At 38.2% G+C, this 16097-nt stretch overlaps 1 protein-coding gene across 3 annotated transcripts in view; it reads right to left on the minus strand.

Annotated features, from left to right (window-relative positions):
* Positions 1-4021: 4021 nt before the first annotated feature.
* The window catches only part of LOC135204326 (zinc finger MYND domain-containing protein 11-like), a 33464-nt gene continuing 21388 nt past the window's right edge, over positions 4022-16097 (minus strand). For all 3 annotated transcript variants that reach the window (XM_064234508.1, XM_064234509.1, XM_064234510.1), the window contains 10 exons: positions 11213-11495; positions 10555-10751; positions 10229-10345; positions 9780-9913; positions 9480-9531; positions 8829-9014; positions 8178-8273; positions 7413-7493; positions 6788-6949; positions 4022-6448 (listed from right to left, as the gene is read on the minus strand). In XM_064234508.1, the coding sequence (XP_064090578.1) occupies positions 6326-6448; positions 6788-6949; positions 7413-7493; positions 8178-8273; positions 8829-9014; positions 9480-9531; positions 9780-9913; positions 10229-10345; positions 10555-10751; positions 11213-11495 (1431 nt within the window). In that variant the 3' untranslated portion in view covers positions 4022-6325. The remainder of the gene's footprint in view (positions 6449-6787; positions 6950-7412; positions 7494-8177; positions 8274-8828; positions 9015-9479; positions 9532-9779; positions 9914-10228; positions 10346-10554; positions 10752-11212; positions 11496-16097) is intronic.

Here is a 16097-nt window from a genome sequence, read left to right on the forward strand (position 1 = left end):
GACACCTAATAAATTACAGCATAACATTTTTTAATGAGAATTAAAATTTTGACAATTTTTTTAGTCTCATACGGATGGCTTAAGGTAATCATTGTTTTGCAAGTTCAGGTTATTTAAAAATCATTATTTTTAAATAATTTAAATATATCCAAACACATTTATATGAACTAATATTTTACAAGAAATAAGACTGATAGTATTTGGAAGAGATTCACAGATCTGGCGAAGACATGCACTGTAGCACAAAAAGTGCAAGAATGACTATCTACAGTGAGTTTGTCAGTAGTTTTTCCCATCTTTGGGAATGGCAAACTGACTATTTCAAATAGCCTACTTTGTTCAATTAACCCTTTAATGCCGATTGGACGTATTAAACATAGACATAAATTGTCTGTCGGGTGCCGATTGGACATATGGTACGTCAATAAAAAAAGTTTTTTAAAAATTCGCGGAAAAATACTTATAGGCCTACCAGGCGAAAACTTTTGAATCACACGCCTTGGGGGATGCTGGGAGCTCACAGATCAAAGCGTTGTTTTGTTTACAATCGTTACGCAGGCGCGCAAGCGCGAATTTCTTTCTTATCGCACGATTTATGGTGAATTTATAAAAAAAAAACTTTTCCTTACGTACGCGCGGTAACTTCCGAAAAAATCATAAATTTTTTCGTGCGATTACATAAAGTTTTATATATGGAAATGTGCACAATTTCATGCACAATACAACTAAAAACAACCCATGGTTGTAGCTTTTATCAGTTTTGAAATATTTTCATATAAATAACGATAAGTGCCAAAATTTCAACCTTCGGTCAACTTTGACTCTACCGAAATGGTCGAAAAATGCAATTGTAAGCTAAAACTCTTATATTCTAGCAATATTCAATCATTTACGTTCATTTTGCAACAAATTGGAAGTCTCTAGCACAAAATTTCGATTTATGGTGAATATATGAAAAAAAAAATTTCCTTACGTCCGCACGGTAACTCTTCCGAAAAAATCTGAAATTTTTTTGTCCAATTGTCGTAATGTTTGCACCATTTTAAATTAGCCATTACATAAAGTTTTATATATGAAAATGTGCGCAATTTCATGTAGAATACAGCAATAAATAATTGAAGGTTGTAGCTTTACTCATTTTCGAAATATTTGCATATAAATCCCGATATAGAAAAAAAACCACGTTCGGTCAACTTTGACTCTACCAAAATGGTTGAAAAACACAATTGTAAGCTAAAACTCTTACAGTCTAGTAATATTCAGTCATTTATCTTCATTTTGAAACAAATTTGAAGTCTCTAGCACAATATTTAGATTTATGGTGAATTTAAAAAAAAAAAACTTTCCTTCCCTCCGCTCGCGGATTCTCCGCCGCAAATCTCTGAAATGCGTACGTCGCATTCTTGTAATATTTTCTCCGTTTCATATTAGGTGTTTCATTAAAAGTTTTATATATGAAAATATGCGCAATTTTATGTAAAATACAACAAAAAATAATTAAAGGTAGCTTTTCCCATTTTTGAAATATTTGCATATAAAAAAAAATATATAAAAAAGATTCGACATTCGGTCAACTTTAACTCGTCCGAAAAGTTCGAAAACTGCAATTGTAAGCTAAAACTCTTACAGTATAGTAATATTCAATCATTTATCTTCATTTTGAAACAAATTGGAAGTCTCTAGAACAATATTTACGTCCGCGCGTTACGAATTCATGCATCATATTGTGATAATATTTTCTCTGTGTTGCTTTGATCGTTTTACAATGTGTTATATAAAAAAATGATCGCAATTTAGTGTACAATACAACGAAAAAAAATTAACTCGTTAGCTTTAACCGTTTTGCTCACAGCGCGATTTGAATACAATTATATATGAAATTTTGTTTTTTCTGGAGAGACATGGATGGAATAATGCAAGAACTGGAAGAGCATGAGAGGGTGATAGTTGGGGCAGATTTGAATGGCCATGTCGGAAGTGAAAATGAGGCGATTGGGCGGGTGCATGGGGGCCATGGAATTGGGGAGAGAAACCCAGAAGGAGAGAGTGTAGTGGACTTTGCTGTGTCATTCGACATGGCAATAGTAAACACATTTTTTGAGAAGAAAAGGGAACACCTAATAACATATAGGAGTGGGGGAAGATTCTCCCAGATAGACCTATTTTCTTTCTTGTATAAAAGGATAAATCTGGTGGAGGTCAAGAACTGCAAAGTTATTCCAGGCGACCATGTAGCCCCCCAACACAGGCTGCTATGTATGGACTTGAAGTTGAAAAGGGAAAGAAAAACCAAAGCTAAAGGGATAAGGAAAATTAAATGGTACAAATTACAGAAGGAAGGGGATAAGAAGAGAGAGTTTAAGAGGAGGGTTTTGGAGGATATTGATATAGGGATTGAAGATGTTCAAGAATGGTGGGCACGAAATGCAGCAGTAATAAGAAGGCATGGAAAGGAGCTGCTAGGAGAGACATCTGGTATCATATGGAAGAAAAGGATAGTTGGTGGTGGGATGAAGACATTGAGAAAGTAGTAAAAGATAAGAAGGAGGCAAAGAAAAGATGGGAAGAGTCACAGTCAGTGGAAGACAGAAATAGGTACAGAGAGAAAAACAAGGTGGTGAAAAAGGTGGTAGCCCAAGCTAAAGCAAAGTCGTATGATGATGTGTATAATGAGCTGGGGACAAAGGAAGGATTAAAGAAGATGATGAAGCTATCAAAGGCTAGAAATAAGAGCACCAAAGATATAACACACATCAAACAAATAAAGAATCAAGAGGGTGTAGTGCTTAGAAAGGAGGAAGACATTGTGAAGAGATGGAAAGAATATTTCGAACAGTTGTTAAATGAAGAAAATAATAGACTAATAAGAGAGGATGGGCAAGTGAACATTGGCATGGTAATGAGGTTTTCTAGGCAAGAGGTACTAAATGCACTGAAGAAGATGAAGAATGGGAAGGCAACCGGACCAGACATGATCCCGGTGGAGGCATGGAAAGCATTAGGAGATGAAGGAGTGGATATACTGTACGATCTTATGATAAAGATCCTTGAACAGGAAAAGATACCAAATGAGTGGCGTGGGAGTATATTGATCCCAATTTTTAAAGGGAAAGGCGATGTCCAAGAGTGTGGTAATTATAGGGGCATTAAATTGATGTCCCACACTTTGAAGATACTGGAAAGGATGATAGATGCTAGACTGAGAGAAGAAGTACAAATAGGTAAAGAGCAGATGGGATTTATGAAGGGAAGGGGAAACAAAACAGATGGTATATTTTGTCTGAGGCAAATAATGGAGAAATTCGGGAAAGACAAAGGGACCTACATATGGTATTCATTGACCTTGAAAAGGCTTATGACAGAGTCCCGAGACAAGAGGTATGGAGGAGCCTGAGGGAGAAGATGGTGCAGAGAAGTATGTGCGATTGATACAAGAGATGTACCGGAATGTATTTACCAGAGTGAGGAGCAGTGTTGGGGAGACAGAAGGTTTTGAGGTGAGAGTAGGATTACACCAGGGGTCGGCTCTGAGCCCATTTATCTTTAACATAGTGATGGATGTTATAATAGAGGAAGTAAGGGAGACAGTACCATGGAACATATTGTATGCGGATGATATTGTTCTGTGGCAGAGAGCAGGGAAGATCTGGAAGTGAAATTGGAAAGATGGAGACAAGTACTGGAGGACAGAGGAATGAGAATAAGTAGATCCAAGACAGAATATATGTGTACCACCACTGAGGGGGATGATAGAGAAAGTATTCAGCTTGGTGGAGAGCAAATAAGGAGAGTTGATAGTTTAAGTATTTGGGATCTTTTGTTAACGCTGGAGGAAGTATGGAAGAAGAAGTAAAACATCGGGTACAGGCAGGCTGGAACAACTGGAGAGCGGCCTCGGGAGTTCTTTGTGACAAAAGAGTGCCGCTTAGGTTAAAAGGAAAATTTCACAAGACGGTGGTAAGAACAGCAATGCTGTATGGTACGGAAACAGCAAGCATGAGAAAAGCAGAGCAGAAGAAGATGGATGTGGCAGAAATGAGAATGCTTAGGTGGATGTCTGGGGTAACAAGAGTGGATAGGATCAGAAATGACTACATAAGGGGGTCAACTAAGGTGGTGGAAGTATCAAAGAAAGTGCAGGAGGGGAGGCTGAGATGGTATGGACACCTGTTGAGGAGAGATGAGGACCACGCTGGGAGACATACTATGGGAGTGGAGGTGCAAGGAAGAAGAAAGAGAGGGAGACCAAGAAAGAGATGGAAGGACTGTGTGAGAGGAGATTTACATGAGAAGGGAATTGATGAGGCAGAAGTGCAAGATAGAAATAGATGGAAACGGCTCATCCGAAACGGCGACCCCATATAAAATGGGAAAAAGCTGGGAAGAAGAAGAAGAAGAAGAAGAAGATAATATTTTTTTTCATTTCTGATGGTTGCATACAAAACTTCAGGCAATGACAAAAAAAGGAGCCAAAACTGAACTCTTAATCTTGAAAACTAAGCGCGCTGTGATTTTTTGAAAAAAATATTTTTCCGCTTCGGCGCTCACTCCGAGACCCCCTCGGCATACGGGAGACGATTTTTATTATACCCCTTCGGCGTTAAAGGGTTAAATCTTAAGGATTATAATTTGTGTATAAATTCTTTTTTTTTTTACTTTAAACTTTTTCATCTTACAAAGTTCTAATAATATATTATATCAGAAGAAAAACTCAAGTCATTTACACTGATGATGCAATTGGCTAGAGTTTGGCTTTATACTAAGCGAAAAGGAATAACGAGTAATACATAGAAAAAACTGAGGCAGTGTGTAGACACAAAACCGCTTTTCTTTGCTCTCACACTCTTGATAGCTCATGTTGCAAAGTGCCATGACTAACATTAATTTAAATCTAAGATATTTTGCAAATCATAAGGACATTGCATTTCATTGTCTCAGCTTTTACTAATATTCACACAGCAATTTTTCAGCAGTCAAAAATCAAATACTGTACTGACACTGACTGCATACTCAAAATGAAAAAACAATTTCAATAATGCACTGTACCATTATTCTCTTGTACTTATTGCTATTAACTGGATTAGTTGCTTTAATATGTTTCATTACCCATGATGTTCAAGGACCTCTTTACTCTTCTGTGACTAGAAATGATGCTCCTTTACCCTCACAATTTTGCAATATATTTCAATTTCAGGTTTATAAACAAATGTATCTGGAATATTGCCACTTTTACCACCGGAAAGACTTAGTTGTCACCTGGGACTTTTTTAAAATAAACTATGAATTCTAACTGATCAAAAATTAAAAAAAAAAAAACAGCAAATCTATTAACATTATTCTAACTTTGTTTTGCAATCAGATTGACGTTTTAACTTAACCTTAAACTAAACACCAATAGTACATACATTTGTAGGAAGGACTTCACACTTTTTCCATTTCCTGCACTGTGTACAAGATAAACATTCAGCTCATCCACAATGACACCATCAAAGCAGAGCACAATCCTCACCAGTTAAAGAATGACCTCATAATAATGAAGTTTGGTACAAATATTCAATATGGTAAAATACAACTTCTGCTTGTGATGCTACTTTACATAAACAGTTAAATATGTACAAATATGTACAACACCTTTAATTAACCTGCAATCTTGGAGCTCTTACCACAGTAGAAGTTTGATAACCAGGAGTTCTACTTTTGGTCTCAAAAGTTAAATATAAAATGGAAAGACTAACATATACTCACAAAACATGCACAATTTACTACTCAAAATGAGTAATTCTACCATTAGCCTACATACTTCTAATTGTACTTTCAAGACGAAGTAGCAACCCCATGGAAACCATTACCTAATTTTCTTCTCAAATGTTTCTAATACTAAGGAGTATCACACAATCATCCAACCTACTCCACCACCAGTAGTTGAAATCTAAAGGTAATCTGTAGGCTGCAATGCTCCCCTTTCCTTGGCTATATGAAGAGTCTCTGGATATCCTTGTGCTAAGAAACTGACCATGTGAGAAGGTTATCATTTTCCTATGTTAAAAAAAATTAATCTCCTCAAACTAGTTCTACCACTATTTGAGAATGGTATTTAATCTTTATGTACAATACAAAACTAAACTAGATTTACTCAGTATAATATTACTATCCTACTGAACAAAACTCTCAATTTGAGATAAAATTACTTTGATAAATAAACAAGTATTCTTTGAAGCCCCAAAACAGGGATGGCGTAAACTTTGAGTTCAATAAAAAAAACATAACTTTTATAAAACACATAAAAATATTCTCTCCAAACCTTTTATATACACCTAGATGCACGTTACCTCTTCCGTCTGCATAATTTTTTGTGCTCTTTGTGCCAGTGCACTTGCTGGCATTCTATAGAACAATACGCCGTATTCCAACAACAGTGATATATAGCTTCTGCTTCACACGTCCAACACTGAAAAATAAACGGAGTCAGACATTATCTCTTAATTTTGGGAAATGCCAAGTCTCAAAAACTGTTCATTCAATAAAAAAAATAATTACAATAAAGCAGATGGTTAATTACTTAACTTGCAGGAAGACAGAACAAAGTGTAATATTCACTGTTTATACGTATTGCAAATGCTGGTTGACTTCTATAAGACCATTTTTTTTTTAACTATATACAGCTAACTGACACATCTCACATCTCAGAAAAAATACCTGACAAACATTTTCATGAAATGGTTATCCCTGAGCTACAACTTTTCATCAATGACACAGTCAGTTATTAAAAGCAAATCTACCTACTTACCCACTGCTTTTTCTTGGTATCTGATATGTTTTGCTTATGTATTTCTTCCAGATCAGCTATTTTGGACTTGTATTCTTCCTTTATTCTCTCTATTTCTTTTTCCATCTGCTTCATTGTTGACTGAAGAACCTTCTGTTTTTCACTTTCATATTCTCGTCTTAACTGAAAGAGTTAAACAAAGATTTCATAGTCCTCTCTAAAAAAAGTTTTAAGACAGATACATCACTAGGGCACAATGAAAGCTGCATTCATTCATCTCTACTACTTCACTCCTAGGTATTACATTTAAAGTTAGACAGTGGCCCAAACAAAAACTTACTTCTACCTCATCATGGAATTATTACTATTAATAACACCACTGAGCTAGTTAATTTAGCTTTCACAGGGCTGACCCCAAGTTTTCTTTATGTTGATAATAAAATATTTTATTTGAAACAATTTTATAATTTTGTTTACTGAAAATAATTGGGATTCTATTTACAAAACTTGACATTCACACGAAAAAGGTTGAACCAATAAGCAATCCTTTACATTATGTTTTCAGAGACTGGATCATGCGGGCAATTAATCAAATATTTGTGTATGACCAAACTGATTTAATGATTTTAAATTTTATTTATCTTACCTTATCAGCAAGCTCACGCATGGCCTTTTCGGTGTCTTTACTTCTTCTATTATTTCGCTCTCCAAACTCATCTAGCGCCATCTGTTAGAAAACCGTGATGGTAATTCACATTTATAAGAGTAAACTTGGACCTAAAAAGTATTAAAAAAACCTTCAAATATTAAACAAGATGCCACATACCAGGCACCATAAAGTACACACGAAAGGAGTCAATGGAGTTTTGTAAAGTTGAAAATTAGCAAATACAAAAGAGATTTGGTTGTACTACATTAAATTAATGAAAGGCATATATACTATTTAAAGTCAAAATGCTTATAAAAAATTACCTTCATCTTTTGGTTGTACAAAGTATATGAAAAATTATATAGGTATGACAAAGCTCAACTTATCCTTCAAATGGAACATGTAAAATAGAAAAAGGCCTTCGGGAAATGTCATTTCTAGCACAAAATTACGAGAACTGGCAGCAACATGCTTTGGTAAATTTTCCATCTTTAGTCTTAAGTCTACATGAATATGTAAACATTAAATCCACAAGCATTAAGCATTAATTTGAGTTTTGAATCTATAAGAATAATTCAATACTAATCACATGCAATCATTTTTTAATTTACTTTTTGGGTAAAATCAGGAAAGTCAAAGACAAAAGCTTCTAAATTGACCAAAGCTGCTGTCATCAATACAGAAATTATGCTTCAAAAAGAACAGTATGGGTCTAAGCAAAATAAATCCTACGGCAAACAAACATAAACAATGTTAACAAACCTTCATTAATCTTGTAGAGGTCTGAGTGCCAACAGGACGAGTTGGTAACTCTTGACTGGATGAAGAAACTACATCTTCCGGTGCTGGCAATTCTTTCTATAAAAGAAGTAAAATGTTCCAATTAAGTTAAATGATCAAGCACTCAGAATCTAATCACCATTAAGAGACATCAAAAAATGCTATTTGTTATTATCAAAACATTTTATCTCTATTCCTTTTATTAGGTCTGAAATCAGTTCTCTCTATCCTACTCTGTCTTATGCTTTTTTTCTAAAAATGTCCTGTGCCTATCTACTGGTTTTGTACTGTTACTTCTATACCCACAACTTACTGATAAACTGTTCCTCATCCCTCCCATGTCCAAACCATCTATGGTATCTCTGTCAATTTTCCAGCAACTAAACAGATCTTCAATAACTTCATTCATAATGTGATTTTACTATCTACTTAACATTCTGTAACCATGTAATTTCAAAATATCCTCCATTTCTTCTGTCAGTGCCAATGTTTCTACTGCACAGAAGCACAGAGGTCATGCAATCATATATTTTCCTCATCATCCAGGCTGTTCCTGATTGTTTTCTTATCATCTCTTGACAAAATAGTTCTAAATAAGCAAACCAAAATGCCAGATTAAATATCAAGACTTACCCGTATCATCTTTGAACTTGTTGCTCTAGAGGTTGACGAAATTGAAGAAGCTTGTTCTTCTTCATGTTCTTCTTCCTCCTCCTCCTCCTCCTCATCATCTTCATTGTCACCTTGATTGTCATCGTCATCATCATCCATATCATTGTCATCACCATCATGCATTTCTTCATCACGTCCACTCTCATCCTGGAAGGAAAGAAAGAGGAAACTTATAAGGATATGTATTGCATGTTAACAAATTTCAGTTCTGAAAATTAAAGTAACAAGGATATGCCATTTTAACCTTGGCCAGTCTGCCTCAGTAAGGGAAAGCATGTTAGATCAATCTGCCTGTAAACTACTTCTCTTCACAGGCAGCAAGAATGTTTAAAAATTCTATAATTAGAGTTATGTATTAGAATAAACCAGGTGTTCAAAAGATAGTATTTCAAATTATGTATTTATGTGGGTGCATATGACAAGTCCTATAGGTGAACAATGTATTCATAAGCCAATGGAATAAAATTTCTTAATCAACCAACTGAAGTGGTTACAGGATCTGGCCAATGAATTAATTCTTTCAGCCCACTTGCAATACAGTGAATGCCATGCTGGTCTAGCAGGGTTAAATGAGCTACTGTGAACTATTTCCTCAAAACTATGATCACTTACCTCTTCTTCCTTTATCTCCTTCTTAGTGGACTGTAATAATTGTGTCTGGCCTCTGAAATGAGCAAAATACTGATTTAGAATTATTCATAAAAAGTAGCTGTAACCTTATTTAAATTATCTGAAAAGCAGAATCATTCTTAGGTTTAGTGATCACTTCATTTGAACTTCATAAAAATTAAAGACATATGGCGGTATGAAAGCACAACAAGTATATCACCTTAGTTATGAATGTTTGACAAATTGAAAATTGGTTAATAACATTGCGGATACTATACACCAAAGCTGTGACATGAAAGCTACCTGTGCGCATGCCGCATTTCTGGATCTGTTCTGACGTTGCGGTGATCAGGTTCTTGTGTATCTGTAGACATCAAGAGTTCCTGATGTTTCTTCAGTTCTTCACATGCTTTGTTCCAAGCTGAGGTTCTTTTAACCTATTGATATTGATATCTATGTAGTCATTCAGTTTACAATATGTATAGTATACCATTTAACAAAGGGAACAAGAGAAATTACCAAGATTATGTTTTCATACAGATTTTTTTAAACTTATCTTAGTTTGGGGTAAATACTGATCAATACAGTTTGAAATATTTATGAGCAGTCTGGGAAAATTCTCCACAGAAAAATTACAGCATAATAATAAAAATTTCTTACATGCACGAGGCCATGAAACAATTTTATATGCTTCTGGGTTTCAGTGCAAAATGAGAAAATATCATCACGCCAAATACAAAACATTCTCTTACCTGTAACGTATGAATATTTACAGATATTGGACGAACGTGAGACTTCTCAATAACTGCCCTCTGATGCTGGCTTCCGAAAAATCTCACATCAAATAAGTCATTTTCTTCGCGTATAACCTAAAAGATACAAATACCTTAAAATTAAAAATATCATTCTAAAAAATACGTACTTGAGTTCTGTCAATAACGTATTCATACTCATTATGAATTAAAAAAAAAAAACAATAACTTCTAGGTACAGTAAACTTTCACACCTATTACAGGCTCTAGTTAAGGATGATTTACACTAAATACTTATATACATAAGGTTGTAAAAGTTTGCTTACTTTGGCAGGCCAGTACGGGAATCCTTTTTGCTTGGCATAAACTAACTTGTGAGGTGGTCGACAAGGCTTGCAAAACCAGTACTTATCAGACTTTTCATTCGACATGCGATAACAGTCCTTACATTGTTCTAATTCCAACAGATCATACTGGCAATCCCTCAACATTTGTCTTGCCATATCTGCTACTGTGCTATGAACTGGAAGAGATCAAAGGAAACTACCATTCAAAAACTGTACCAAAATCTACAAATTACAACTATCTTAGAATGTTTTAATGTCAATAAACAAAAAATAACAGGAGATGAAGAAGAATCACTGGAGAAAATTTTTACAGCATAATTTTATTCATATAGCAAAAAAAAAAAAAAAAAAAAAAAAAAAAAGACATGAATAAAACTAATGCAATACAAAACTAACACCAGCCTTGTTTAGAACGGTGCATTTATTCTTAATAGCAATACTTGTTTTCAAGATCCTCAGATATACAAAAAAGTTATGAGCAAACTAAATTGATTTGATTTTGGCAAGAATAAAATCTAAATTTGTTTGTCAAAGAAAGACATTAAATTTCTTATTTCAGTCCCTCAAAAGTAACAAATACATTGCATTTTTATCTTAGCTTCCTTAATAACTAACAAGATACACAATTTATCCTTACCTCCCTGATAAATAACAACATTATGGACAATAGTCAGAGCATCAATCTCAAAATCGTAAATAGATTTATAACGGCAGTCAGCAGTTTTTTGACCCATTGTATTGAGGTCCATCTGATGATGGAGCAAAAGTTGTGCTCTCCAAGGTTCTGACGCAGACACACGGCTGAGTTGATCAGAACGAATGAGCGACTGGTGACTAGTAGCTGCAGCACGATCACTAAGGAATACACCGGGTTTTTGGGATGGAGCAGGAATCACGCGTTCCATAATGTTGACTGGCAACTGGGGGCCAACAAACAACCATGTCAAGAAAATTTCACGGAAGTATTGACACAGAACAATACAACAAAGATTTAATAAAGCTACAATAGTACATCATTTTCAGTAATGTAAGCATTAGATCACCAAAGCCAAAACATGATATTGTTAGTATACAATAAAGTTTTGTACATACTTACCCGGCAGATATATACTTAGCTTATGTCTCTGACGTCCCGACAGAATTCAAAACTCGCGGCACACGCTACAGGTAGGTCAGGTGATCACCCTCTCCCGCCGCTGGGTGGCGGGAATAGGAACCAATTCCCGTTTTCAGACCAGATTTTTCTCTTACGCCTATCTCCTGAGGGGAGGATGGGTGGGCCATTCATCGTATATATCTGCCGGGTAAGTATGTACAAAACTTTATTGTATACTAACAATATCATTTTTGTACATGCAACTTCCCCGGCAGATATATACTTAGCTGATTGACACCCTTGGTGGCGGGTAAGAGATAGTTACTCAATATAAATAACAATAAAAAACAGGGAAACAACATCTGTTGTAGGTCATAAATATAAACTTATTAAAACCTTGGTTCCTACCTTATTGGGCAGAAGACTTCATGATTACTGTCTATGAGTCTGCTTGCCTGAAGAGTTTCAGTGGGGATGAGACCTGACACTGATAGCTCTTCTGGATCGTGTCAATGGGGGCGAGCCCGCTTACTTGACAGAGCCTTGTCTTGGATCATACCAATGGGGGCTGGCCCACTTACATGGTAGAGCCTTCACCTTTGTCGTATCAACGGGGACTAACCCTCTTACATGACAGAGCCTAGGTCCAAATCACTAACAAGGAGCACGAAAAACCAATCCCGACCACCTGACCACACTACATTTATTAACACTACGATTTGAAAGGAGCATTCCCAAGACTCCTTCCAATCGACCATAAAAACACAACACCAAAAAACGTTTAAAAATACTAACTTAACTAACTATAAAGGATTAGGTTCAGCTCCTTGCCCCAGCAACGAATCCGCAGACACGAACGGTCCGAGAGAGAAGCACTTGTCATAAGTGACTCGCACGTCTCTTAAGTAATTTGATGCAAACACCGAATTGCACCTCCAATAGGTGGATTCGACAAGAGTCTGTATGTATCGACATATTCCTATGATACGCTAAAGAGGTAGCTACAGCTCTGACCTCATGTGCTTTGACTCTTAGAAGCCTTAAATGTTCCTCTTCACAGGAAGCATGCGCTTCTTTGATAACGTCTTTAATAAAATACGCTTGAGCATTCTTAGAAATCATCCTCTTAGGATTTCTTACGGAACACCAAAGGCTATCTACATTTCCACCAAGTAGCTTCTTCCTCTCTAGGTAGAACTTGAGGATCCTGACTGGGCACAATGTCCTCTCTAAGTCTCTCCCTACCAAAGAGGACAGTCCCTTAATCTCAAAAGTCCTTGGCCGGCCATGGTTTCGAAGGATTTTCGTTCTTTGCTAAAAACAGGGGATTAAAGGAGCATACTGCAGAATCTTCCTTAAAGCCCACAGTTCCTTCTAAAGCCTGAAGTTCACTAACTCTCTTAGCAGAGGCTAGTGCAAAGAGAAAGAGAGACTTTCTAGTCAAGTCTCTGAATGAGGAATTTTGAGGAGGTTCGAATTTCTCGGACATTAAATATCTAAGGACCACATCCAGGTTCCAACTAGGTGGTCTTATAGTCTTGGCCTTCGAGGTTTCAAAGGACCTTAACAAGTCATGCAGATCCTTGTCTTCCGAGATATTAAGGCCTCTATGTCTAAAAACAGATGAGAGCATGCTTTTATATCCCCTTATTGTGGTAACGGCCAGATTGCATTTCTCCCTCAAATAAAGGAGAAAATCCGCTATTTCATTTACAGAGGTACTGGAAGAGGATACTTTCTGGGACTTGGCCCATCTTCGGAACACCTCCCACTTCGACTGGTACACGCGAAGAGTTGAAGGTCTTCTGGCTCTAGCAATTGCCTTTGCAGCCTTGCGTGAAAACCCCCTCGCTCTGACGAGTCCTTCGACAGTCTGAAGGCAGTCAGACTGAGAGCGGGGAGGTTTTTGTGGTATCTGTCGAAGTGGGGCTGTCTGAGAAGATCCTTCCGCAGTGGAAGGGCCCTCGGGAAATCTATCATCCATTCCAGTACCTCTGTGTACCATTCTTGGGCTGGCCAGAATGGGGCGATGAGGGTCAGTTTGGTTCCCTCCGTCGAAACGAACTTCCTTACCACCTCTCCTATTATCTTGAAAGGAGGAAAAGCGTACCCGTCGATCCCCTTCCAATCCAGAAGGAGACCGTCCACTGCAACTGCCTTTGGATCTGAAATCGGAGAGCAGTAGTTCTCCAACCTCGCATTCCAATTCGTTGCGAACAGGTCAATATTGGGTCTCCCCCAGAGGTCCCAAATCTCGTCGCACACTTCTGAATGCAGAGTCCATTCCGTAGAAAGGACCTGATCTCTTCTGCTCAGAAGATCTACTCTCACGTTCTTCTCCCCTGGATGAACCTGGTTAGAAGAGTTATTCGCCGTTCCTCGGTCCAAAGAAGAAGCTCCTTTGCTTCTCGAACAGGGAGAAGGAGCGAGTCCCTCCCTGTTTCCTTATATAGGCTAGAGCTGTCGTGTTGTCCGAATTCACTTGCAACACGGAACCCAATACTTGAGGTTCGAAGTGAACGAGAGCTAGATGGACTGCTGCCAGTTCCTTCTTGTTGATATGCCAGGACACCTGTTCCCCATTCCAGGTGCCTGACACTTCTCTCGAGCCTAGAGTCGCTCCCCATCCTTTTTCCGAGGCGTCTGTGAATAACACTAGGCGAGGGCTCGACAACTGAAGGGAGAGCCCTTGATTCAATCTGTTTGGCTCTAACCACCAACTGAGGTCCTTTTTTATGCTCTTCGAGAGCTGAAAGGAGTCCGAAAGCTCTTGGTGCTTCTGATCCCATTTCTCTCTGAGGAAGAATTGTAGGGGTCTTAAGTGTAGCCTCCCTAGAGAAACGAACTGTTCCAACGAGGAAAGGGTCCCCAGAAGACTCATCCATTCCCTCGCGGAACATTGTTCTTTCTCTAGGAAGGTCGTCACTTTCTGTAAACATCTCTCCTGTCGTTCCTTTGATGGATACACACGAAAACCCCGAGAATCCATCAGAATCCCCAGATAGACAATGCTTTGCTGGGGATTCATCTGGGACTTCCCAAGGTTTAGTAAACAGTCCCAAGGACTGAACTAGATCCAGTGTTAATTTCAAGTCCTCCAGACAACGATCTTTTGATTGGGCCCTGATCAGCCAATCGTCGAGATACAACGAGATTCTTACTCCTTCGATATGAAGCCAATGAGCGACATTCCTCATAAGACCCGTGAACACCTGAGGGGCCGTGGCAAGACCGAAGCATAGGGCTCGAAATTGAAAAACTTTGCCCTGTACCATGAATCTTAGGTACCTCCTGGACGAGGGATGGATAGGTACATGAAAATAGGCATCCTGAAGGTCCAGGGACACCATCCAATCCCCTGGACGAAGCGCTGCAAGAACGGAGGAAGTCGTCTCCATCGTGAACTTCGTTTTTACAACGAAGCAATTCAGGGCACTTACGTCCAGGACTGGTCTCCACTGTCCTGATGCTTTTGGTACAAGAAAAAGACGGTTGTAGAACCCTGGAGATTGAAGGTCTTGCACCCTTTCTATCGCCTCTTTGTCCATCATTTCTTCTACTAGTTGAAGCAGGGCCTGGTTCTTTAAAGAATCTCGGTATCTTGCTGTTAACTCCCTTGGAGTTGTTGTTAAGGGAGGCTTCTCCCTGAAGGGGATAAGGTATCCTCTCTCGAGGATAGAGAGGGACCAGTTGTCCGCCCCTCTCTGAGCCCAGACTTTCGCAAACTTCAGCAGTCTGGCTCCTACTGTAGTCTGGAGGACTACTTTTTCATTGTGGTTTAGGGAAGGGCTTACGTGCTGATCTTCCTCTCTTAACCGGTCTCCTACTCCTAAGAGAGGGTCTAGCCGTCGTTCTCCCTCGAAAGGGTTGCTGAAAAGCAGGCTTCTCTCTTTTAGCCAAAGGTACTGCTGGTTTTAGTCTTTTCGCCGACTGCGCAAGCAGATCCTGAGTAGCCTTTCCGGATAACGACTTAGATATATCTTCACTGTCTCTTGTGGAAACAGGTGACTAGACAGGGGCGAATAAAGCAGAGAGGATCTCTGTAGAGGAGACACCGATTTCGTCAAAAAAGAACTGAAGACAGATCTCTTTTTAAGGACTGCCGATCCAAAGAGAGAAGCCACCTCCGTAGATCCATCCATCAAGGCCTTATCCAGGCAAGAAAGTACACTTGTTAAAACTTCCATCGAAACAAAGTCTGGATCCTGTGCTCTCTTAGCAAGAGCTCCCAAGGCCCAATCCATAAAATTAAAGACCTCAAGTGTGCGAAATAGACCCTTAAGTAAATGGTCCATTTCGCACATTCCCCATGAGGCCTTTGCCGAATGAAGAGCGCGTCTTCTAGACGCATCCACTAACGCTGAAAAATCAGCATCAGCTGAAGAAGGGAGGCCCAATCCCATTGGCTCTTTCGTGTCATACCAGA

This window comes from Macrobrachium nipponense, chromosome 44 (genome assembly GCF_015104395.2).
Source record: "Macrobrachium nipponense isolate FS-2020 chromosome 44, ASM1510439v2, whole genome shotgun sequence".
NCBI classification, from domain to species: domain Eukaryota; kingdom Metazoa; phylum Arthropoda; class Malacostraca; order Decapoda; family Palaemonidae; genus Macrobrachium; species Macrobrachium nipponense.